The 27,436-nt window shown below is 35.5% G+C and overlaps 1 protein-coding gene across 1 annotated transcript in view; it reads left to right on the top strand.

The window, feature by feature from the left end:
- Nucleotides 1–27,436, top strand: part of FOXP2 (forkhead box P2) — a 403,818-nt gene that overhangs the window by 260,475 nt on the left and 115,907 nt on the right. The window contains exon 7 of the mRNA XM_066183059.1: nt 21,637–21,726. Within this exon, the coding sequence (XP_066039156.1) occupies nt 21,637–21,726 (90 nt within the window). The remainder of the gene's footprint in view (nt 1–21,636; nt 21,727–27,436) is intronic.

Below are 27,436 nucleotides of genomic sequence, written 5' to 3'. Positions count from 1 at the left end.
TTGCAGATAATGAAAGCTGTTTGGCTATCCTCTTTCATTCCATTTGCTACCATACTTATAATCCTGCTAAAGTAAAACCATAACTTTCTTCTTTTTCTATTGACACCTCTTACTTAAGGATAATTAAAAAAAAAAAAAAGTACTGCAATTTGTAGAATCCTGTGTTCCTTCAGTGCATTCTTAATGTAATTTTTACTTGTGTAGGCACATGGAGCAGTTTATAAACTGTTTATAAACAGTGGGTCAAAAGTCAGTCCTGTGTGCTACTTGGGAAGAGACCAGTATGAATAAAACAGTCATGTTATCTATATTGATGGTAATGTTCAGAAGTACAAATCCTAGGGAAAAATATGGAATACTTAAAATCCATGCCAGAACTTGTGAGCATCTTTGAAGCATGAGTATTGTGTATCAGGCCACACTAACCCTATTCTAGTGGTGTTTGTGATGCACAGACTTACCTACCTGTCCCGATATTACTTGTTTCAGGTGCTAAAGTATCCCAGAATGTAAATTAGCACCTCTCAGCACACAACAAAGTAGCTAGCATACCCCAGTCTTGCTACTGTGTGGGTTTGTGCTGCTGAAACCTTCTATTAAACACCTTATCCTGTTGTTTTTCATCTGCTTTTCATAGCTTTTAAAGAGAGGTCAAAAATCTGTCTTCCATTTATGTGAAATAATGGGAATAGATAATGCAAAATATTCTTTAATCTATTGTTTTTACATCATGGAATCACAATGGGTATATGAGAAACTTTTCACTGCAAAACTTAATTATACTTTCGTTCAGTGGCCCTTACCCTTTATGAACTTAGTTTCCAAAGTATTGCAACGTTTGTCTGTGCACTCTTATTTGTTGAACATCTAGCACGAGATGCTGTGATTTCTGATTGGAGTTTTTCCTCCTCTTTAATGGTTTCCTTAATAAAATAACAAAACAACAAAATAAAAAAAAAATCCGTTTAGCAAGGCCTGTACTCCCAAATTATTTCTGTATAATGCTGTGAGCAAATATCTTAACTCTATTTCTTGCATTTTATGATTAGCTGTGCTAAGTGCCCTAAGGGCTCTTCTTTATCCTTCCTGATCTTGAAGGCTCTACTACCTGAGGCTTAATAGACAAACTTCAGTTTGAAGGAAAAGAGGGGTTTTTGGCAATATAAGGGAAGAATGGCCCAAAATATCAAATATTTTTTACACATAGACCAATGATCAGAAAAGTGCTGTAAGGGCTAACTGTAACTTCCAACAGTCCCTGTGATGTGAATGCGATGTGAAAGATTCCTCAAGGCAGAAAGGGCCTTTTTTTGTTTCTCCTTTCCCAAGGATGGCCACTAATTGCTTCATCTCCCCCTCCTACAGGTTGGAAATAATTGCATAATGATCACAAAATCCATTTTTGTCCATATCTTTATTGTTCTTCTCAATCAATGCCTCCCCTGCTTCTTAAGCTGGGCTCCAAAATTTTCTCAGAACCTCAGACAGTACCTTTCTCCTTGTTTTTTTTTCAAAATGTGCAGAGTGCTTCAAGGATACAATTTCAGTCTGTACTCCCTGTACTGTGCCAGGATATTGTGCCTCTTTGTCAGTCAGTCAGTGACTTCCTAGCTGGAAGCCACAGCCTTTGGTGCACTGCAAGTGCAAACCAGGGTTAAGTGCCTGGAGCTAGCCAAGCTCTTCAGAAATGTTCCTTAAAGCCAAAAAACAGTTTTAAAAGATGAAAACTGCTCTGAGAGGCCAAGTGTTAAATCTAAAATGCCCAGCAAGTCCAGGGAAATCCTCAGTTCCTTCTCAGAGGAACCTGAGAATGGTAACCTGACTTATTGTGATACAGCCCTTTCAGTTGGTCTGAATTGTTGTAGGTTACCAGCACTGTTATCCAGCATTGGTACATGCAAAAAGAGTATGAAGAAACAACTCCTAACTCTGTATTTAAAATTCATTTATGCACTTTGATTGTTAAAATCCAGCGAGAAATCTGTGGCCAAATGACTCTAAAAACTCCAACAGAAAACTGTTTGTAGAACCTGATAAATAAGATGCAGAAAAGTCAGATAAAATGTAAAAAATCGTAGTAGAAAGCTTCATTTAGTTTTACAGTCAAGAGTGCTTTTCTTAAAAGATGTGGAAAGCAGAGCTATCCTCTTATATGCATTTTTTTTCCTAAATAGTAAGGGATAGATGATGGAACTTGGCTAAACGTGGGAATTAGGGGTTAAATTATTTCATTTTTGCTACTTTATATTTAGGCATTTAGCTTACTGTTTTAGCAGTTTGGACTTGAAAGATAATTTTTTAGGAATTTTAAGTATTTTATGCATGCTAAACACTGTTCTTAAAATTGGGAGTATTACTTTGATCAAAAACTCTGCAACTCTGCTTCAAGACTCAGATGGCATACTTAGGAGCCAACTGAAGAACTGGGCATAGCCCTATTCATGGCTATTAATATTTATCATTTATTTGATAGTAAGTTATTAAAACCTAAGTGTCCTAATAAAATTGAACCATCCTGTAAGTCTGTAATTTTTTTTCTTGTTTTATGCTTTGGTTGTGACTTATTTTAAGAATGTAGGAATACTTTGGAAAGAAAACCAGAGAGAGTGTTCCATGTGTTTTGTTCATTGCAGTTTTGGACAGAGGCAGCCATGGTTACTATCTTGAAATCTGATGAAAATAGGTATTGGGTTTTTTTCTGCAAAGAGTTTCTTGATATGTTTGATGATACTTTAAATGGCTTGATATGCTTCAACTTTTGTTCTATTAGGAAAAGCAGAGGAAAGAAAACTTTTACAAGAAAATAAAAGAATTCATTCAGAAGTTTTTAAATATAAATAGACTTTTTATTTCCTTCTACTTTCTTCTAACAATTATTTAACTTCTGTATATGACAGGGTGGACCCAAATAATTTTCCAGATTGTTTGCTGAACAACTCTATGATCCAAACTCTGTTTATTTATTCAGTTTGAGCTTGTCTCCACCTCCCATAAACACAAGATCCATGATATTACACTCCACTTCATATTTCTTTATTACTTACAGTAATAGATTTCCTTTTCTTGTTTCTTTTCCCTTTTTCTGTATCATGGGGTGAGAGTTCTTATCTAAAAAATGAAGCCTTGATTTACTCCATAAACATCTGTGTTTGGCATATTCATTGGAAAACTGATCTAACTGTGATTTTTCTCCCACATGATGTAGCTTCAAGCTCACTCTATTAAGCTACTTTATTTCAGATAACTATGACATTGAGATCTTGCCTGATCTTGCCATTGCAGCTGTTCAGCTGTTGTCAGTGATGTGGCATTTCTGTTTGTGGGTCTGATGGAAGCTTAGTGCCCTCAAGTGATACAGTTTGTATTGATCTTCATGGTTTTCTTATTGATCCAGTACCCACAAACAGAAAGATTTCTGTATTCACTTCTCTATTTCTCACCTCTTTTCTGAGTTGAAGGTAAAGGTCTCCCTGACTATCCTGGATAGTCTAGGTGTGTCTCCACACATTTCCAGGTTTGTCTCTTTATTTTTTTTTTTCCACGTTGCCAAAGATCTATAGTATGTGTTAGAGCACCCCCTGCCTACTGATTCTTCTTTGGCCACTGCATGTTTCAATATCTCATGGCAGAATAAATTGAAATGTGAGTTCTTGTGTTGAATGAACAGATTACAAGAGCTGATGCTGTTAGCTCTTACTTGCCATCTGAGACGAATTTCAGCTCAGTGAGTACTTCTTTCCTGTATTAAGCAGTAAAGTAAAAGCTGACCACTGGGATCACTGTTTTGAGTTTCAACTGGACAGAGTAAGGAAAAGCTCCTTGCAGCAATCTTGGCTAGTAGATAGCAGCCAACCAGCCCTGCTGTGACAGAAAAAGGAGCATGCTGATACACGTCTCCCAGATTACTGCTCCAATATCCATCTGCATTCTGCTAATTTCTTAATATCATAGGCAAAATATGATTCCAGAAGGAAAATTGCAGAGGAGTAGAGATTTTTCAGATGTATTTTGTTGCCATTACTCACTAGTTTAACTCTCATTTTTTTCCACCGACCCTCGTTCATTTGTTAATTCAATTTTTCACTTCTTTTGAAAATTAATATTCAGGACTAAGTCACATGTTACTTCTTATTGATACAATATATGAGCTGTTGAAAAATGAGGTTGTATAAAACATTGTTTTCTGGGGAAAAATTGTTTTTTGCTTGTAAGTATCATCATAGATTTTCCACTAAAATTTCCACTTACTAGTCACTGGTCCTGACACCGGAAATATGAGGAGACACAAGTTTCTGTTACTGGGGTTTCGGATTCAGCTATCATAATTTTTTTTTTTTTTTTTTTTTTTTTTACATCCAGAAACTTGTAGCTGTTACATTACATAGCTGAACAGCTATGAAGTTTAACATGTAAGAACATAAGTAAGTAAACTTGAATTTAGGATGCAGTTAAGAGGTTGAAGAGACTTGAGAGACTTGAAGGTCATGCCTTATTAGAATTGTCACACATTTTTTTAGTAGCAGTAGCACTACTTGTTAGCCAGGTTTCTCACATAGATTTGTATTTATACAGAATTTTGAAGCTTGAAATACTCCACTGCAGCTTTGGTTTTTATTCCACCTACTATCACAGAGTTCTGAGTTGTGCATTGTGCGTCAAAACATATTCCGTTCTTTCAGAGTTCCTGGGGAGGAAATACAATGTAATTCATTATGCCCTGAAGATAAACAGTACCTCTTGACCTTTTCAAGAAAAGTTGCAATATTTTCTTATTCCAGAATGTAATATTGTACTGAGCCGATATCAATGTGATAAGATAAATGTTTCCTTTTCTAATGTAAACCAGAGTGCACTACATTTATATAAAAATCTTGGGGGATACCCAAAGCCTCCAGATAAAAAGGGGCAGCTTGGCTATTGTCGGTCTGCATTTTTGAATTCTCAGTCTCAAAGCACAAAGGGCAAACTGCAGCCGGTCTTGAAGAAGATGGCCATTTTTCAGAATGAGCAGATTTTTGTGTTGCAGATTATTTTTGTTCAGGATTCTCCTGAAGAATTTTCAAGCAGATTTTAAAAAGTATAGAATTTGTTGCCAGTAAAAAAGCCCATGAAAATAAAAATTACCTGTCCTTCTTCTCAGTACCAGGATCTTTTGAGGTGTCCCGGTAGAAGCCTGTGAGTCGGTGCTACACTATGTATAGTTAACTTGCTTTTTACAAAACTCAGTGTTTCAGGAAATGAAAGACTGATGAGGAGTATTGTTCTGTCTCTTTTCTTTTTCTGCATTCTCTGCTGTTGTTCAGAGCAGAGTTTTCTTTAGTCTCTGTTTGTTATTTCTCCATTACACTGCACATGGCCTGTTTCTGATTGATGAAGTCGGTTATGCGCAAATGTGGGCACCACTGTGGAGAGGGCTCTGAACATGGCACTTTCAGCTTCCCTTCTGCCTGTAAGACAATGCCCATTTCCAAAGGCAAAAGCATATTTGGCTTCATGGACTTGGCCCAAGTGTTAATATAGAGTCCTAGTCTCTTCTTTCCTGACAAATCTCTCTTCCAATGGCCTCATTTATTGTTATATGTTAAATGCTTTTGTATGCAGGTCTGCTTATTATGTGGCATGTGAAAACCCTCTGTTATTCCTGTGTATACTCTTCACAAAAAAGAGTGGCTTTAAGTGCAGCTACTATTACATATAAAATGACATAATATATTTTTAAATCAGTTGATTGTTATTGCTTATGCTCTTTCTGCGTTTGGAACTTCATAGATATTCTGAACGTTTACTACTGTAAGCAAAATAATACTGTTGCACTACAAAGCAGTAACATCTTTGAATCCCTTCAGGCTGAAAGTAAGACTATTCTAAACATACTAATCACAGCATATAAATTTGATTCAGCGGGGATTAAAATACAGGAGAAAAGAGCAGTTAAGAACAGGGGTAAGAAGAAATGAAGTGTCATTAAATTAATCTATTTTACATATGTATTATGCTAATAACTTTTTTCACTTTTTTGTTTTGTAATTTTTATCTATTTATAAACGTATTTATAAACATAAGCAAGAATCTGAAAATGTAAAGACAGTATTTGAAACGATTAGGGTCAGTATTAGGAAATTAAATGAAAAAATTTTGAGAGAAGATTTAAGTTCTTGAATGAAACAGAAACATGACTGAAGATGAGGCTACCATGTTGGGCAATGTGAGGAAGCCTTTGGAGTCACCCAGGGAAGAAGACAACCCTAATAAGAAAAGGAAGGCTGAAAGATCAGAAGAAAAAAATGTAGACGAGGTTCTTTAGGGCGTCACATTGACTAGGACTTTGAGAATAAAGGATTCAATTTTAGTTTGAAAACAAATGGTGTGTTCACCAGGGAATCAGGCAGTATGTATGAACTAGATATTCTCTATACTGGAAAAGAAATATTTGTAAACTAATGAGGTTTAGAGGCAAAGAACTTAGATTTTGCATTCGCAGATGTGCAATTGTGCATCTTACTTAGATACTGTTCTCTCTTTGGTCTCCACATTTAAGACGGTTCCACATATCTACAGGAAAGACAGTCCAAAATTTCTTCCAGCTTTATATATATATATATATATATATATAAGTTTATGCAGTCTGTATTCCATCGTAAAAAAGCACACTAAGGAAGAAATGGTATAAATGACTCAACGGTGTTTACCACTCAGTCTGTTGCTTATCCCCTTGCTCATTGTTGGGGATAGTTAAATTATCTGTATCAAATTCATTCTGCAGCTGTCAGTACCTGCAAGCATATAAACAGACAGGTAAGATTTCTAGAAAGCAGATGACCGCATCACAAAGAGGACTGCTCTAATTGGCATAATCAGTACAAGAAATGAAGAGTAAAAGAGCATGAAAATATAACTACTTTTGTACCCCTTAAAAGGAGGCAATAACAGGCTGCATTTAGTATCTCCTGCAGCTGACTATGCTGAACTTCCCCTGAACATAGAAAAAGGGCATTTTAATCTCCAAAACCATCCATCTGGCATCTTCCATTAACGTTAAACAGAAAGAAAAAAAAAAAAAGCCAAAGAGGGGGAGTGTAGTTGTTCAGAAATATTTATATGTGATTTGAGGATTCTACAGAAACCTTAGCCCTTAGTGGAAGGTGCCCCAGTCAAATTAACATCTCTGCACACTCCATTCTTGTGTCTTGTGGCAGAATGGAGTTTGTCTGTGCCTTGAATTTCACTGTCGCCTTGCGTTTCTTCTTTACTAGACTGTAGGGTTTTAAATCTATTTGAAATCTGTATACCTTTGGATATTGGTTGAAATTAGCTACAGTGTGAGTAGACATGAGAGATTGACAGTTGAACACATATAGTAATCAGCAAGGGCAGGATTTAATTGCAGCTAATTTGTACTGGTTGAACACCCCTCCATATAAAGATATTTTATATTCAATTATATTTATAATGTTCTGGACAATCAACATACAGTAAAACTTAGAAGTATAGGCATTTAATCTAACACAGATTTGACCTGTTCCTTCTTCCTTTGCTTGTCAAAAGCTTTTACTCTTTTCTGTATAGAAAACAGTTTCAGAAATGAAATTCTGGGTGGAAGACCAGATATCTTCCTGTGTTTGGTCCCACTAATTGTTGAATTTTGAGGATGCATTAAAGGCTGTCATGTGAAATGTTTAATTGCCTCTGTTTCCAAAACCTTTACTTGAGAAATTCAGGAAACTTGCTGAAGCTGTATTACAGTGTGAGTGAATACATATGGTTTGTGACAGGTTGGATACAACACAATAATTTATGACTGTGTGAATGTACAGTGCTAAATCCCCTTCTTTTCTCTCGACTAGAAACTTTCTTCTTCATATCTTTCATTTTTGATTTTTATAAAACCATGTTGTTGAAGCTTTAGATGTCATTGGTTTGTCTTCTTGTGACACCTAGGAAAAAAAAAAACCCAAACGGAACCAAAATCAGAATTCTGCTATGCCACAAATAATATGGGGTAATATATTTGCAAAATTTTAAAAATATGTTCTAGAACAGAGATTAAAAAAGAAGTTGCAACAAAGGCTTGTGGTTCTCAAAAATGCAGAAATGTTAAGAGGACTTTGAAAAAAAGCTTACAACCTGGAAAACCAATGCCCAGGTTGCTACCACTTATATTTGGCAAAATTTCAGAAATCACTTCTTCCAACAAATCTAATGATCGGCAAAGTGAAAATTCCTACGGGCATTGCTCTTCAGGTGTTTTTGAACTTTGTTGCAAGATGCCTACTTTGGAATGCTATTAATTCACATGTAAATAATTTTAAATGGAGCTCATGATGTATCTTGTCTTGCAAGATGACGTAAAAGCTTGAGTGAATTCCATGTGTTCATATTTCAAAGGATGTTGCCTATTAGGTCAGTTTGGAGTCTACCAATGTTTATTGTAAAAGAAAGACTATCTTTACTACTTAAACTGTGTCGGACTAGTCAGAGAAACACTTGCCTTGAAAATTAAGGATGTCAGTTTAAGTAAAATTAATTTTTTTTTCTTGAGTAGTATAATCATCTCTAGTCACTAAAATATCTACTCCCAAAGATACTGTGCTGGCATGATTTTTGTACTCTGATTTCTATATGAGTCTTTTTTAATACCTTCTAGTTGGGAAGAAATTCAATTTCTCTTCAACATTGCTTCCATTGTTTTTATTTTGGTGCTATTCTCTTTGCACTTGTAAAAAAATTCTAAAAGTTGTCCTTAATGTACAGTTTTAGTCCTTGTAGGCTTTCAAAGATTCACCTTTTCTCTGTGTCTTTTATGGCAATGAAGGAATAATTCAGTTATTCTTCAGAGAGGCACAAAACCTCTAGCCAGAATCTTTCCAAATTCTAATGCAGAAAAATCTAAAGAAAAATATTAATGATGTTTAAATTGTTTTAAAAAACGTTCCTAACACTTTTCATTTTCACACTATGCTTTTCCTGAAAAATCTCATTTTCATAGTATTCTTAAAAAAATAAAACTATTCATAATATTAAAAAAAAACCCTTAAATGCTTGAAGTTGGATCTTTTTACTATTTCCACTTGGTTTTTGTGCAATTGCCACTGGTGATACACCACAGGCTTTGCAATGCCCTCTGTCAGCTGGTTCCAGAGTCACAGTCACCTTTGTTGAATAACCTGCTTGCTGCTTTTGCCAGTAGCAAATGGAGTTCAGCCCCAGCATTGAGATCTGGAGCACTCTTGAAGTTGGTGACAAAACTGAGCTCTGGAAATTACTTTTTTTAGAGCCTTGGTCAAATTACATAACTCTGAATACTCAGTCTTAAGTGCCTAAACATGAGGATGAGAAATAGTATCAAACAAATTAGTAATTACAGAAATGATTATATATACAATTTTTGTGGATTTGATTGATGGTAACTCTGGAACCAGATGCTTTGAATGCTTTGGAGATTTTACCGCTGCTTCTTTGATGAAAGAAATGGAGATTTTTCATAAAACAGTGACTGTTGTCAAAATTTTAACTTTCATCTATAGAGCTCATCCCAGATGCATAAGGTGTCCATATAAAGCTAGTACTTAAAACTCATCAGCAGATACACCATGGGAGCTTCAGGGTGCAGCAGTTCAGAATGAAAGGAGTCTTGATTCCCCCACCCTGGAGCATCTGCTCTTGTTTCTGACAGCAATTTGTTTTTTCAACCTGTTCAGATATGAAATTAAGGTTCTTCGACACTCTCACCAGCCATCCCAAAATCACAACCTGGGCTGCTTCTGCCAAGGGAGGCTCCAAAAAACATGTGGCTTGCCTGTTTTGAGAACATAGCCATGATCTTCACTGGTAAATTAAACATAGGGTTCCTGGATACTTAACTGAGCAGTTGACGCAGGGTGAGACACATGTGAGCTAATAAGCATTTTTTTCCCCCAAACTGGGATAGCTGCACCCAGTTCCATAGTCAAATTGGTCCTTGGAAAAGTCTGACTGCAGAACTGTGCCGGGGAATAGCTTGGGAGAGCATGGGTCAGCACAGGTAAAAAAAGCTTGCTGGTGTGGAAAATCACATTCTCAGTCATTCTCCAGTTTTCAGTGTAGGTGAAGCCTGAGAGAGTTGGTAAAAGTGATATTGTCATCATGCCTTTTTCAGTAATGCACTCCCTGTATTTTTTTGTAACTCTGTACATGAAAGTGCTTGCAGGGTTCATGTCTTAGCGTTTTTAATGAACCTGGGGATTGCTGGAGAAGAGGGTGAGAACCTCTGACATTCATTTAAAATCAAAGATTGTTTCACCTGCTGGCCACAGCTCTTTCTTCAGGTAGCAGCATAAACCTTATGCCATAAGCTGTGCTCCAGAAGGTATTTCAAAGCCATCCCAAAGTTCTCACATAAAATAGTTTCTCTCCTGTTTTTATTCTTCAGTCCACTGTCCTATGGCACAAGAAGAGCCCTGGGAATTGCAGTAGATGAATAGGCATTATCCAGAAGACTTTTTCATAAAAGACAAAGCCTCTGACTGAAAATACCATAATACTATGATGTCTGTCATGAATTTTTTCCCAAATCTCAGAGATGAAATTATCCACATTTTATCTTACAAAATAAAAAATCCATCTCTAATAGATGACATAAAATTTTAAAATAACAGCTAAATTAAAATATACTGTATTTTGTAACACTGTACTCGTATTGAGGTATCTAGTCAGGAATAGATCCATGTTTTGTGTGATACTTGAAACTCATGGTATGAAGAAGTGATGATCTAGTAAGGTAGCTAAATTTTCACAGAGAAGATGCACTGCATCCTGCCTAGTAAATTAAATTAAAAAGCCATGTAGTTACAGTTTGCTGAGGTTTAAAATGTACCAAGAAGGAAAGGAAGGTATTGTAGAAAGGAGAATCTGGAAAATGCTTCTAGGACATGAAATTTGAATTCTGTGCAATGTGTAAAGAGGAGTATCTTTAGAAGAGAAGAGTAGTGACTGAGCTTAGACCATAGTAAATTGATGAAATGACAGAGGACTGAAAAAATAAAAGCTGATTATTAAGCTTTGATTTATATAAAGCAAGAATAATTGAAGCAATATATGGAGTAAAATTTATATCTAAACTTCATTTCCAATGTATTTTGATCACGAGGTAGGTTGCCAGTGCTTTTTTCTTATGTGCATGTTAGTGATAGTGATTATGTAATATATGCTGCATGGTTCAGAGGAAATTTTTACAGTCTGATGCCAGAAGAGACTTCAACTGATGTGAAGTATTACATATGTTTGGCACCAACATAGCTGGGTGTGTCTGCTTTTACAAGTGCATTTAAAGGAGATAATGCCCCTGAGCGTATTTATGATTATAATTCCTTGCTTTTTAGGAAGATTGCTGTAGATGCCAAGGCAGTATAAAAAAGATAATTTTTTCCTGGGTGAACTTGATGAAGTATGATAGAAACATTTACCTTTTAATTCAAATGCCTAACCTGTTGCATTGCTCATGCATATTACTTGGGAATTCCTTGCACAGTTGCTATTGGTTCTCCAGCACCTAAATGCCCTGGGAATTGCAAAATACCTTTATTCCTCTTCTGCACAACAATTTTAATAGCTTCAGGTCTTTTTTTTTTCATCCCTGCAAGTTTCTAGTCATAAAGAATGTACTTCCTACTTGATGTCCTCACAAGGACTGAAACTGGGATGAGGAGCCCGAGGACATTTGCCTGTCTCTCCATACTTGCATTTTAGCTTAAAATTAAAGCTCTTTGTCATTTCACTCTTTTTCTAATCTTCACTCGTAAAAGACCCCGAAGTGGAGAATGCTTTCTTAGTAGCACTGCCTGCAAGGACTGTTAAGGCTGCCCTTCAAAACATACAGCATACAATTCATTTGCCAACTACAGCAGGAACCTGAAGATTGGTATTCTTCAGAGACAGAGGTCTCTGTGTTTGATTGTGCCTGCTAGATCATCACGAAATGCACCCAAAGTGAAAAGGTAGGTAAGCAGTCCAAGAGAAAAGCTGAAATTGTAATCATTCAAGCCGATCAGAGTAGACTGCTAGTGCAGATAGCACTTACGTGTTTTATATAAGTATATAAGCCATATGTTTTATATAAACATATAAACCAACTTCTGATCATGGAACAGAGGTTCCTCTAGAGTCTCACTGTCCATACTTAGTACCAGATTTTAGTGCTCAGAATTATTCCAAGGAGTTTAGATCAGACCTTTTGATTTCAGCACATACAGAACTATTGCCCAGTGCCACCATTGATAAGTTTAGTGTCTAGAAATGGGCTGCTATTTGCATAATATGCTTCTTTATCTCATATCAAAGTAATTTTTTACTGGTTTGTTTGTTTTTTTAACTGCAGACCAAAGTCCAGTTCTATCTCCAAAATATGTTTTCTCAAAAGCCTTGAAAGATTGCAAATAAAATGGCTATTGTTCTATTGCCTGTTTGTGATCATGTTTATTGTTTCTTCCCCTTATCATTCTTATATTGAATATGTTCCTGTTAGTTTAGTTTATGTTGGCTGAAGTTTTAGAAAGCATCACAAAAATATCCATAAGAAAAAATAAAAAATATGCCCAGTAGGATTTCAGTTCAACTGATTTAGCTTTAGCAATATAGACTGATTTTTAACGTGGCTGAGTTTACATAGTGACTTTGGATCAAATTAGTTCATGACCAAAAATTCTTGCCTTATCTTTCTCTCCTCTTCTTACTTCTCCATTTCAGCCATCTCTCTGTTGTTTCTAGGAAGAGCTGAAATAATAAGAAAGTTGTTTTCTGCTACTGTTGTGCCCATACTTGGAGGTGAGGACACAAGAATCCTGATCAGGGGCTCTGACTGCAGTTAGGGCACACAGTATTTATTTCTGAGCCATCTCCTGTTCTATATTTCTCTGTTCAATCCAAAATTTCAAGGATAGTCCCATAAACACAAAAATGGCCATGTAAGGTCGGAAATTTCCAAAGAGCAACTCTGTATGTGAAGCTCTTGCTGATCCTCTGCTGTTTGTTCACCATGGAAACAAACCATGCTGGAGCTTCATGATACTCAGTTTATGAGAACATGGTGTTATTTGAAATGCAGCAAGGTGTTAGACATCACAGTAATCCGAACTTGGCATGCTTTCACAGGAGCCACACAATCAAATAAAACTGTGAGACACTTCTAAAGATCTTCTCTGTCCTAGAGCAGAATCAGTGCTCTTACGTTAAGATGCTTCTTGAACGGGTTCAGCAATAATGATTTTGCAGCATATACACAATTTATTGTACTCCTCCACTACTCTACAATTGCAAAGTTTCTTTTTTAAATTTAATTAATTCTTTCTGGATTCAGTTTAAGGATGTTTTTGCTTGTCCTTCCCATGGAATGCAATTAATTTTTTCTGTGCAAAAACTTGCTGATGACTGTTACTGCTTTAGGGTTGGGGTTTATTCCTGTTTTTATGATTAGACTTCTCGTGTCCCATATGCTGGATTTTCTCATTGACATTGTTATTACCATTCTTATCTGGTTACTGGTAAAATGGTCCACCTCTTTGAACCATTGTGTCTCAAGCTGGGTACATTTCACTAACTGAGTCTTTAGAACGTTGAGGAAAGTAGAGAAAATATCTATTTCGTATATGAAACTTCTATTTTTATATCCCGGTTGCTTTTATCATAATATTATGACAGCATTTTTTATGTCTTCAATGCATGGTTTTCATCACAGCTTTATGTATTAAATTTAAGATTTCTTTAAATTATGCTCTTGTAAGAACTGAAAGTCAATAATTAGAACTATTAAAACTATTTAAAACACTCTTTAAATTCATAATATCGAATGTGAAACCCAGTCATGACCTTTATCTTCTCCACTGATAATCAACTGGATATTTCAATAATGGCTTTTATGCCTTTCTCCCATACAGTAAAAGCCTGATATGATCATCTTGATAATATTTCCTTTCATGGTTACAGTCTCACTCATTCCTCTGAATATGGATTTGTAAGGGCAGTGGTAAATCAAATTGTTATCATTCAAATATTTGGAGCCCTTTCAATCAGTGGCTCTTCAATGGATGTGTAATTTCTCACACTTGGATTGGCTGAGAGATTTTGATTAGTATAATTACTGTAATTTTATTTGATTTTGGTACCATGTAGATCCATTTCCTTTGATGGGTAGTTTTAGTTACTAGCTTGCAAGAAGGGTATCAGAATGAAGAATCTGTGCTTCTGATACTTCTTGTCAGCACTCCTTTACCAATGAGTGCAGAATGTAATTTAATTGAAAATAAGTTGTAAAGATAGATGTAGTTCATTCCGACTTCTAAATGGCTAGGGCTATTTTAGGGTAAAATTGTTTTGGCATTTGTTCTTTGCATGTTATTTTACCTCTCTGTATTACTTAACCAAACTAATCGGTCCTCAGATTTGTCCTCTCTAACTTGAGGTTCTATTCTGGGAATCTTGCTGTTGGCCAGAACAAAATGTTTGAGTGCATGCTTCCTTCTGCTTTGTAGCTGCCCCACTTCTTGGTTTAGTTTATATCTTGGTGATGATTTTTGTTAATAATTTGATTAATAATCTGACAGTGATTCATTCACCGTCTTTAATTTTAAAATTTCCTTTCAGATTTCTTCCAGTTAAAACATTTGCCTTCTAAATGGTTTTTATGTATCAGTTAGCGTTGGAAATAGATCATACCAGTTTTCATGTGGAGATGTGGTACATGCCACTGTTACCACATTCTCTTCATGTAAAACGAAGGGATTAGCTCTCCTGTTTAGCTATTACATGTCCCAGTCTTTCAATCTTTTAAAAATCACACCCCATGGAAGAATATAGCAGTGTCAGAATATTTGTGAGCTTAGATTGCTGGCTTTTTATATGTGGGTTTTGTTGTTTTTGTTTTTTTTTTTTTTATTTCATGAATTCAATTAGTCACTGTGTAATGTAAGGAGTAGGAGAGAAGTAGAGTAAATTGTTTGCTTCTGTGTGTACAAAAGCAAAGTTAAGTTCAGGCATGTGGGATGAAAGAAAGGAGATTGTCAGGTTTGAGTACAACTTTGGCGTTTTGAGCCCTCATCTCTCCTAACCCTTGGTATTTGCATTCTTCAGCTGGTTTGAGCTTTGGAAAAAGCATTTGGTTTTGTTGTCCGGCACCATGTTATGCATGGTCTGACATGGATCCCTAATGACCAATGCAGACTGTGTCTACAGGGAAGACATTCCTGCTAATGCCACCAGAAATTGAAGCATGTAACCATTATGGGTGTTTTGTTTCTAGTTCTTCGTCAGTCAAATAATGGGCAGGGAAAATGAAAAAGTTGTTTTTGCCAAAGTATTCATAATCTATTAAATTGGGTTAAAGGAAGAGAAGCTAAATTGGCTTCATAAAATGAAATATGTAAACGGCTAATTACTGGTGCCCTGTATTTATTTCGCATCTTCACACAGGAAAAAAAAAGAAGACACAAAACAAAACTAAACAAAACAACAACAACAAAAAACCCCCGAAACAACAACAACAAAATACCGACCAAATAAAGCAAAACAAAACCAAAAAAACCCCAAACAACAACAACAGCCAAAACAATTAGACTGAAAAAAAAATCTGGTAATTAACTATTATTTTTCACAAAACTAGTCTAATTACAAATCAGTCATGGTGAAATGAAAGGTCAATAACTACAGATGCATAATTTCTCTCTGATAGATTGCTGTTTGAAAATAGGTTTGTGACAATTATGTGATTAATTTCCTTTTATTAAACAGCATTATAGGACTTCATGTTGCATTTATCACTTTATTACTGTTACTTTTTCTCTTCAACTGAAAATTAATCCTGTATAACATCAGGATAGAACAGAAGCTCAGGTAGATTGAGGTTCATTTTCTCTAGTGGCATTTGTGTTGCAGGGAAGACCACGAATCTGAATTAAAATCAGTGACTCAGTATACTGAAACTGGCAGTATCAGCCTAAGAAAACAAAACACACACATACACCATCACCCCTGCCACTAACCAACCAACCAACCAACCAGCCAACCAACCAACCAACCACAAAGTGTTTTTACTCCAGGGAAATGATGTCCAGAGATAGTCTTGTGTTTTCTGAGCTGAAGCACTTGAGGAGTGTAAGTGAAACTGTGATCCAGAATGTCATTCCCTACTTGCCCTCAACCCTTGATGTGCTCTGCTGTTTTATTTTGAAATTCCCCAGGCACAAAGAGTTGCTGAACTGAACAAATGGAGAATTTTCCCATCCTTGGAAAAGCTGGGCTGGGCAGTCTGGGGGTCCAAGAGCCAGACAATCATTTGCACAAATTCCTGTAATGTTAATGTGGTGAATGTTTTCAAACATATTCAATGTTCACCTAATCTTGCCCTATAGGGTTGGGCTTACTGCTGCATTTGGAGTGCACTACCATTTTCTCATCCTCCTGTTTAGCAGCTTGCTAGTAGGAGTACTTGGGATTGTAATACACTGTCAAAGACTATTGCCTGTTCTTCTGGAGCATAATATAGTTTCAAACATTCTTATCTCTTCCAGGTTTATGCTGTACTACTAGGCAAGGTACCCTAATCTTGATTCAAAAGACAGAAAAACTTTTTTTTTTTTTTTTTTTTTGGTTTGTTGGTTTGTTTGTTTGTTTTTTTGTTTTTTGGTTTTGTTTGAGTAGCATAGTCTGATGTTAGGTTAATTGTGTGAAATCCTTCTTAGGGAATATCTATTTTTTTTAGATAATATATTCCTTGAGATAGGTGCCAGCAGCTTTAGCTATCTGGTCTATCTTTGCCTACTATCTATAGGCAAACACTGCAAAAATTGTTCAGTCTATCTCTCGTAGGTGAAATCAGACAGGTCGTGGCTTGGATTTCTGTTACGTACAGGTGGGCTTTCTGGTGTGGTACATTTGTCCTCAATTTTCGTTGTGTGGCTTAGAGAAAAAAGAGTGTTGCTCAGTGGGGAAAATGGGAGTTTGCCTTCTCTACTGAGGCTTCTGGGCAAACTGCTGCTGGAAAGGAGTTGGATCATTTTAAATTCAAGACTCTTTGAATACTGCTAACTGCTTTGCTACTCTGTAAGCTGCTGTGCTGACTGGCTGATTTTCATTACAGAACTTTCTGGGCAAACACAATCAGTGAGAGAAAAAATGTTTAGCAATATTATTTGAGTGCTACTAGGAAGAGTTGAACAATGTTGTCTTTCAGTCCCTATCTTTTGAGGGTTTTGTACAACTATGGGTAATTCTGGGATTCTTGTTGGAGCCAGCCAGAGAATATGCCCCAAGCAGGTTATAAAGGGTCAGAGGTTCTCCTGAGGTGTTTTATTATAATAAATGTAGCTATGTAATAATTTAGTTAACTTGTTATTCAACCAGTGCAGAGCCGTCTTCGGCCTTAAATCCAGCTTAGCATGTTGATACGTTTCGGTTGCATAGTGCTACCAGCGAGATGACTCTCGTTTGACATATTCAGCCATTTGGAAACTTTCATGTTCAGAAACTTATTTTTTGTTCAGCAGGAATGTTAGGGTATGTGCAGTCATTTGAAAAAAATAAAATAGGGATTCAGAATTAGAAAAGAAAAGAATCTGGTTGACTACTGGCAAATGTTTTGGTTTTGGTTATCTGCAGAGTATATACCTCTTGTCAGTATAAATAGGGAGTGCCTGTATAAACATTCTTGTTTCGCCTGTTCCACATAATAGTTTCTTGTATCATATTTCTTTTGACCTCGCTATCTGAAACCAATTACAGGAGATCCATTTGGGCTGCATCTATTTTCATAAGAAGCCCAGGCAGCAGTGTTTTTCTCAGAGATGAATATCAACATCAAATATCCTTCTGAGTGCTTTGTTATTTATGTTTCAGAGAAATTTTGTAGCCTTCAGCTCTCAAGAATGTGTCACGCTGTGCTGTTTATACATTGACGATATTAATGGGCATAGATGTCATTTTTCATTTTAACGTCTCAAATGCAACAGGCTGATAGGTTAAACATTCCTGGTTTTAAAGGAAGGATATGAGTGACATCTGTTTCCTAAAAATACACATATATTTAATTTCCAAAAACAAAAGTAGTAAGTTTACCGTCTTTAGGTAACAGCTTTCACTTTATTAAAATGGTAAAACTTTTAAAATAATTTTGAATCATGCCTACATAAAATAGAAGGGCTTGGAATACAAAATTAAAGGAAATTATATCTCCTAATAATATTGCCAACAAATGGAAAAATCTACCACAATTTATCAACTTTAAAAGTGTGAGTTATATGCAATTATTTTCATTTCTGTTCTGCTTATGTTTTAGCCATGCCAAAGCTTCATAGTGAATATTAAGAAGTAGTGTTCCCAATAAATATTTTACTAGAAGACACAGTGAGTTCTGGAAACCATATGCCCAAATTTTCCTTCCCATATAGCCATTACTTAAAGCATTATAGTGATTTTCATTTACGTAATAAAGTAATTACTAATCCTCAGTTCTTTTTATTGCTTTTGTTGACATTGATTTTTTTAATAGTTTTACTAATTTAGATAATTAAGGAAAGGTTCCTACTAAATTTGAAACAAATGTTATTGGAAACTATATACAATTTTGACTGCCCTAGATTCTGTTCCTTCTGCACTTAACTTGAGGTGGGACTCAACATAAATTTGATCTGCCAGATTTATAAGTGTCTGTTATTTTGTCTTCATTACACTGTTTTTAGATCACGAGTTACTGTCAGAGAAATTTATAAATGATACATGGGATGGGGATTTAGATGTAAGTGTAGATGTTAAACTGTGAATTTTGTAAGATACTTTAAAGTTGTCAGTTTGTTTTGCAAAGATTTAATAGCGGCAAATGAATTTTTAGAACTAATGTTTTATAGTGCCATGTTCTTCACTTATGAATAATGTCAGTAATAATGCTTTGAAATTAACAGTGTTTCTGGGAGGTTGTTTACCATGTGGCAAAATGTAAAGTTTAGCAGCACACTGGGAGAAAAAAAATGCCATATGATGACTACTCTAAGAACAAAGGCTGACGGTGATTTCTCCTTATGAGTTTTAAATCATCTCTGATCTCTTGAAATTGTTTTCTGTTCTTCTTCTATCTCTTGTGTTTACAATAATCTAAACTGCCACAATAAGATCACTGAAGTATTCAGGTAGTCATCATTTATAAGACATTCTGTATTAAAAGATAAGCCTTTACTCCTTTAGAGATATCCCAAGCAGCACATATGAATCAAAATAGTTTAAGTAGTAGAGCCTTTTATGCAAGCATATCCTGTTGTGCTGCCTTGCTTTTTCATGAAGTGTGACTTTTTTTGAAGTTAGCTGTAGGAAGTCATACTTTCTTAGGCTCATTCCACGGGAGTGTGCTAGCCACAATTTGAAATCATACTGTCTAGATTAAATCTAAGCTACAGCAGCCTATAATTCTCTAATTTTCAAGTACTGTAAATGTACAGCTTTACCAGATGCTTACTTGCTTGTTTTATTGTATTGATGTGAGGACTTTGCTTTTGAGGAAGATTAGGATTTCTGCAACTGCCAAAAAGAAAAGATTATAGTCTTTATGTTTTGGGTTTTTTTTCCATTTCCTCTTACTCCAGATCTCTTCTCTCATTCTTCTGGCATATCACACCAAGTGGTGAGGTTAGTTTTCTTCTACAGTCTCTCATGAATTAAAGGAGTGCAGTAGTTCTCTTGCTTCTATTCAAGTTTTCCTTTTGGAGAGCACTAGATAATAAGGAATATAAGTTTGCCACAGATTTTCTGTTCGTGCTTTTAATCTGTTTTTGCTTAAACCACTGCAAGAAGTTGGGACCAAATCCTGAAATAAACAGATACATTTAACTCTCATCTCAGGGAGACGACTGTCCTTTAGGATATGCTCAAGAACTGTGAGTGCAGTGGAGATCATGCACCCAGTGGTTCCTTGGTTACAAAATATTTCAAGTGCACTTTTAAAATATGTTAACTTTTGTTTATTTTTGGCAGAGAGAAGATAGTTCTGTGAGTCTCATTGCTTAGGTTCAGAAGAATGTATACTCTTTGTAAAGCTGACCTGTAATTACTTGAGAATTTGATAAAACAATACAGGGATTGTTGTGGGAATGTCTCCAAATGTTAAAAGTCTGCTCTGCAAACTTTGTACCAGGGCCTTCTATGGGGAGACGAATCAATGTTGTTAGGAGATGGTACTAGTGCATTCACTTTGTTTACTTTGGTTTTCTATGTCTGCCTGCCTTCTCAGAAAACTTGCTTGGAGCCAGACTGTAGCAGCCCTCTCTCTGTCTTTTCATAATTGATCAGGGGATGACTGCCTTCCCTGAGGGTTAAGACGTGGCAACTTTTTCTGTTTGCTCAGCATCTCAATGCAGTAGTTCAAACATTGTTCACACCAGCTGGCAGTGTAATGCCATATGCACATCTTGTCAAAGCAACTGTTGTCATGGATACTAGAAACTATCTTAAAAAGCAGCTCATTTGAGTCTAATCAGAATTGTACCTTCCTTTATCAGTTGAGAATCTTTATTATTTTAGGGAACATTGATCAAATGGCATTTATTGCAGTACATTCCATCTACAGTAGGTTTTAATAACAGAAATAATAGTGTGATGTATTGTAAAGCTAAAACTGCTCTTTATTGAGCTGATTTTTCTAAGGGGAAAAAAAATGAGTTCTCCAGGTAGTTTCAGTGGAAATATTTTGAATCAGGTTTTTCAGTTTATTTTTTTTTATTTATTTTATTATTTCTAAAGAAGTACCACTTTATAACACTTGACATTTAAAAATAATTTTATGGGGAAAAATAATATAGATTAGCATTCGTCATGTAAGTGGAATGTTTGTTTACATTTCATATGTTTAACTGTATTTGGCTGAGTTGGAATGAAAACGTAAAATAAATGAAAACATCTTCTATTTTGATTGGGATACTGTCATCCCTGAGCCTGATCTGGTTGGTTGAGTAATAATTTCTTTGTTCTCTGATTTTCCTAAGAATGCAAATTAAAACCACTCATTTTTATTTGGCATTAAAACGGCACTCTTTTTTTGTCAAAGGAGAGGTTTCTCCTTGAATTGTAAGTACAAAAAGTGTTTTTAATCTTCAATGAATATCCTTATTAATTCACTTTCAAGATAATCTGATGTTGATTTGTCAAATTTAATTACAGCTTCTGGTAACACTTGAAGTCTACTTGCTTTTACTTCAAATTGTAATACGAAAATGCAAATTGAATGATAATTTGCAAGGGAGTGGGCATTTTAGTTGAACACTCAAAGACAAGTTCCTTGTGGAAATGAGGCTATTGATGCAGTTTATGATTTTTCCTCTTCAAGCACTTCAAACAAATTAACTTTATTTCCTGCAGGATTTCATGTACATCCATAAATTCTAGTGAAGTCCTATATATGTACTTGCAGAATATTTTTTTAAATGTTTCGAGTAAAAAAACCCAAAAAAACCTGGAAGCCTGAAACCTAGCAAATACAAATCAAATAGGAGGGGATTTTGTTTGTTCAATTGGACTTTTACCTAAGATTAGCAATGAGTAACTGTTTTCTTTCTAGGAATTGGTCGAATTTATTTACTTTTTTTTTTTTTTTTTTTTTTTTTTTTTTTTTTTTTTTTCCTTTACTTTTAGGCACTTCAGGCAGCAAGGCAGCTGCTTTTACAGCAACAGACAAGTGGACTGAAATCTCCTAAGGGCAGTGAGAAACAGAGACCGCTGCAGGTTAGTAAAGTCTCCTTGTTATTGGGACATTAATCTCAGGGAAGAGTGCCATGCTTGCTCACACGTGAGGGGTGTGTGTCAATGCCTGTCCTCTAATGCCGTGTATGTGCATATTCACATGCTGCAGGTTACAGATTTCCTGCTGCTGACTTCACAGGAAAAATTCACTATAGGATACAAAAGCCTTTTGTGGCTGTACATGCTTAAAAGGTCTAAGACTGAGTTCAGTAACTGTGGTACATTAATTCTTTATAGATACGTTACAAAATTGGTATGTGATTTTTATACATACATGGTTTAAATTGTAAAAACATGTTAAGACTAGGAGCAAAACAGTATCCGTGAGAAAAAAAAGAAAAGCGAAATACCTCACAGGTACTATATCTGAGTGACAGAGAAGTGCTCAGAAACTTACCAACACAAGTGCAGGAAATTATGAAAGCTGCTTCTGCCATTTAAAAAAAAAAAAGTCGTTTAATTTCACATTAGGATGTTGTTGGGCTTTACACTGTGAGTGGGTAAACAGAAGTTCTGCTATTGAATAGTTATGTTAAATGCATTAGTAAAAGCATAAGGAGAGTTTTATTCTTGGAAAATTTTATCAGTGTGGTATTTTTATGAGGTATTAATTAATTTGCTCCTAATGCAGAGTTCCATATCAAATTACATTCCGCTGACAAAACTTGTTTTCTCTTGTATATAAACCAAGTATGGGTGCTTAACTGCTGAATTACATTTTGTTGCAGACAATTTTGTTTTGTTCAGGAAAATAAAAAAAAGAATAAATCCTACCATTCTCTTCCTTACATCTGTTTTTCTGGGTGAGCATTTATTCTCTCAGGACTTCCCCTGTTTTCTGATGGAGTAGGGTTTTTTTATCTCATTTTTAGTTTTTGTCATGCATAATGGAGGACCCCAGGCACTAGAATGTATTTTTTTTTTCTCCACCAAGGAAATGCTGTGAAATTTGTTCACTTGTGCAATTTCTGAATGTGATTCACATTGTCTCCTTTTCTTTGTGAAACTTGGTGGAGTAATGTTGGACACAGCAAGCAGTTCCACATTCCTGATCAGCTCTCTTCAAATGTACTTTTAAGTTTTTATTTATTTGCTCAGAACCAAACAAGAATTTAGGAATATGACTAAAGAAAATGGAAAAAAAGGAAAACACGACATGATTGCATCCTGCCACATTGTGGTTGTAGTCCAGTCCTGGCTGAGGCCGAGTCCTGGGACCCTCTCAACTTTCCACTCTTCACCCTTGACTTTGCTTTGTAAATGCAAATTCACATTTGTTTGTATCAAATATCTTCTTCACTGAAGGCACATAAGAGTAGTCATAAAGGTAGAAGCTTATGAACTATGTGGGTTTTTTAAGTTTTTAAAGTGGAGTTAGTGACCTTGAAGGGTTGAACCATGAAAATTACTGATTTAATGAATGTTGCAAAAGTACTTCATTCTGCTAGCTTCTCATTCTGAAAGACGAGTTGTACAAGGAGTGTACAAGATCCATCTAGCCCTATGTTCTGTCTCTAAATTGGCAAACACCCGGCAATAGGGAAACTATACGAAACAGGCACTCATAGTGGTATTTTCCCAGTATATATTTTCCATATTTATTCTTACTTTAATCCTCCACCTTTTAAACCAGCACAATCCAGGAGCTACTGGCTTCTCTTTCCACATTCTCTATCCATTCACAAACTTTCTTTTCAAGGTTAAGGAAGCCTTCAGGTTCACTGTTTGTGGTAGGCATTGGTGAAATGATAGAAAACCATGCTTGGAGGCAAAAGACTGTCATGCACAGAACCCAGAGGATGATGAGATGAAAAGACGGAGTCTTGTGCTTTTGTGCTCTCAAAACACTAACCCTAGCCTGATGCACTTTAAATGCTAGAGGTTGATGTGTTGGTGCTGTATCACTAGTTTCCCAGGAGGAGTCAGCATCTCATGAGTCATACTTGAGAGGCAGGAAGAAAAAAATAAAGCAAATAATTTTATTTTCAGAATTGTTACATGCTCCCTAAAGCCTAGATAATTGCTTATGTTTCCAACTTTTTCTTCCATTATCATTGTGTACACAGTATCTCTTACTGGCCTTGAACACTTCATTTGGTTCATTTTTAAAGGAGAGGAAAAATGGAATTTGCTCCCAGACTTTGGTTTTATGTATCAAATACCATGTAAATTCAGGTATGAGCACAAACTACCTTTTAATTTTCTCTTTTAGTGAAACAGATGTTTAAAGGTTATAGACCTGAGTCCTACAAGCTTTTCTATTTCTGTCTCTTATATTGTTCATCATGTAGTGGAAATTCACATTTCGATCATTGTGTTGCCTGTTTGACCAAATAGTGTCAGAAAACTGTACAGCGTTATTATTTTGCTATGCCAGATGTAATAGTAACTTTAGCCAAAATCTTCTAGCAGTAGAAATTGCTAAATTTGTATAAGGTTTATAAGACAAAATTGAGGGTTTTAAGGCAAAAATACTTGTACTTGTGTTCGTGATTAAGAAAACAGACTTCTCCCAATATTTTAAAATACTTTAAAACTGGTGCATATCTAATTTCCTCCATTTCAGAGCAATTTACTAATTTGGCAACTGTCGATATGTTAGAATAGATTTATAAATCTAGTAAAAATGCAATAAAACCTTTAAAACCAGCTCACACATCTGCAAGCAAATGTGGCTATTAGGCAAGCCTTGCCATGCATCTCTTGTGCTCTGTAGTTTGTTGTCAACTATTCTATTGTTCCATGAACCAAAGAGGGAAAAAATAGTATTTATTTTAGAGGCCATCTTTTTTGGGGGGAAAGTAGCATATGGTGTTTTTATGTGTGTTCTCTCTGTTGTTTCATAATGCATCAAGTATTTTAGTGACTTACAGCACCTACTAGCTAATCAGCAAGTTGAAAGCTGATTGAAGAAACCTTCAAATTTGTGTCCTCAGCTTTGCAAAAAGAGGGTGTCGGGTAAGTCATCGTGTTCTATTGTGCTTTACTGAGGGGATGCCTTTAGGGGTACTGCTGGAATATTCCTAGAATAATTTGAGTGTCTCTTCTATCCTCATGAAAAGCCTTTACAAATGTATCACTAGCTATGTGATCGATTGTAAAAGTGCAGAAGTTTTTGTTTTAGTTTCTAATGCAGAAGTTACCTTTAACTTGTAGTTATCCTATATTTTCAGGGACAGGAGGCTTATATTTAGATTGCGAGTTAACAGAATACCTACAAAAATTACAGTTTTAGATAGACGCTTGTCTTGATCTACTATTACTTTGATTTACATTTGTCTGGGTTTCACACTGCAGATGGCATAACCATTAGCATGTCTTATGTAAAACAGAAGAAGAAAAACATCCCTTTTGACAAGCTTGAGTACCAATTGTGGTAGTGATTTTACTTTCATGTATAGATATCCGAATAAATGTATTTGAAACATGTTTATATATGCCATTCATTACACTGATGTACCAATTGAATGGATCCAATCAGTACATACATTGATTAATGACATATTGCAAAATAGCTATGGAGGGTTTGTGATGAGAGGTGAGGATAATGTTAACCTGCACATGATGAGATAATAGAATTTACTATTTTACTGTGCATCCAGTAAAATATTGCTGTAGTAAGGTTAAGATTTTTGTAGTACCATTTTTTATTTCTGAATATTTTTCTTTTCTGTAGAATTTATTATAACGGTAATCCACGGTGAAGCTTACTAATTGCTTTCAAGGATTTCTCTCCCTATTACCAAATTTCTATAGTAGGCATAACAGAGAAAAATGTCACCTTGGCTCTTAGAACATGTAGTTCATTTTCCTAGGGCAGAAAGTCACTGTCCTTAGGGCCACTGAAGAACCTGGTATCATCTAGCTTGAGTTGTAATACTGGCAGCTTTATTTTCATGTTACATTTGCAGTCATGAGCAAGACTTGGGGTTCTTCAAGAACTGTGAGACCACAAGCATAACCCAAAGGTAAATGCTGTCAATTTTCTGCCATTGGTGGGTGTTCATGTACAGCATTGCAATTATTTCACTTCCAGGTAGGCAGTCTCTAACCTTAGACTGATCTGTCCATGATGCACATACTGTTGTTGTCTGCATAGCATGGTGATTTGCACAGTTGTAATTCTATTTGTTTGCCTACTTATTTCTATTCCCACTAAGGTCTCTAAAGGAGTAGTTTATTTTCACAGATTTTTATAATCGACTATGAACATTATGTCGATTAGAAAAAATAGATAATTATCTTCAGCCCATAGTTTTAATACATATAAAAGGAATTGGTTAGTGGTTTGGGTTTTTTTTTTTTCCTTCAGGCTAGGAGATTTGTTGTTTCAAGATCATTACTAATGCATTCTGTAAGAGGATGGCATGTCATGAAATCATGACTCCTGGAATCAAAGGGTTAAGCTCAGTGTGTACCAAGCCAGTTGTATAAATATCATGCTGTATGGAGTGTTGAGTTGTTATGGTAAGCTTTATTTATTTAGCATAAGCACTTCACTGAAGTGTAATAATTTGATAAAATTTGGGGAAAGTATACACTTAAGTTTAATTACTTAATTTTTATTTCATTGGTGCATAATATAAGAACCAGGTTTTTTAAAATATACTCAAAATGCAAAAATTTAGCATGAAAATTTAGCATGAAAAGATATTCATAGTGTCTTTTAACCTACTCTCCTTGCTTTACTCTCTCCTAGTTTGGTCATCTCCCTTTGGATCTTCATATGGGCCTGAGTTTAAAATTCATTGCACATAATAAATAAGCAAACATATCATTAATATTGTAACCTTTACTTACTTTTTTAAACATATATAAGGAGTTGATGAGAGATAAGAAATAGGGAATCTGGGTAAAAAGAAGCAAACCCCACTGCTTTTAAATTATATCCTCTGATTTAATGTGCTTTGACTTCAACTGTGCATGCTTAATGTCAGTCAAAAAGTGCCATTTTAAAAACAGCAAAAAAACTTGTTGTGGTTTTAACTTGGAGAGTTTTCTTTGCATTACATTGAACAAAAATAGAAATAAATCTAACTCGTTTAAAACTCTTTTTTCATAAACTGCATGTTACATATTTCTGTTTATCTAATGCATGCTGCTAAGCATAAAAAGTAGGAGGATTTTGTACATGGTAGAAAACGCTGATAGAGAAAGATGCAAATGCGTAATATGTAGTGTAAGAGGAGAGTAGTGATAAACAGTCTTTCTCCCTCTTGAGTATAATTCTAGAGGAAATGTGTGGCCTACATATAAGCAAACATTGAGGCTTGGGGTAAATTAAATTTGGAAGATAGCTGCTGGAAAATCATAAGTCCCATTTTCCCTTGTAAGTCTATTCGGAGGAATATACAGTTATCCTCTGACGTGCAGAAATTTGCATCAGTAATACCCACTCTAAAGACAAGGATAACCCCAAGAGATGGAAAGAAGGCAAGGAGTTATTTTTATGTAAGGTGTAGAGGGAAAGGGAAAGGAGAAATATCCATCTTCAAGCTTACATGGTCCAGAAAACAGGAGTTCCATTAAGGAAGAAGTATAAATACAATAATAAAGAAAAAAATCCAGGACATTATTTCTTTCATTTACAGTGGAAGTGTCGGTATTGCAGACTTGCTGGGAACTTCTCATTTATATAGATAGTACTTGCTCCAAAGACGTATGTCCTGTCTTTGACAACCTTTTCTACTCA

This window comes from Chamaea fasciata, unplaced genomic scaffold (genome assembly GCF_029207755.1).
Source record: "Chamaea fasciata isolate MVZ Bird 193981 ecotype frontalis unplaced genomic scaffold, bChaFas1.0.hap1 SCAF_5, whole genome shotgun sequence".
In the NCBI taxonomy this organism is placed as follows: Eukaryota; Metazoa; Chordata; class Aves; order Passeriformes; family Sylviidae; genus Chamaea; species Chamaea fasciata.
The sequence above is the reverse complement of the archived record's forward strand: the minus strand, read 5'-3'. Positions and strand labels throughout refer to the sequence as shown.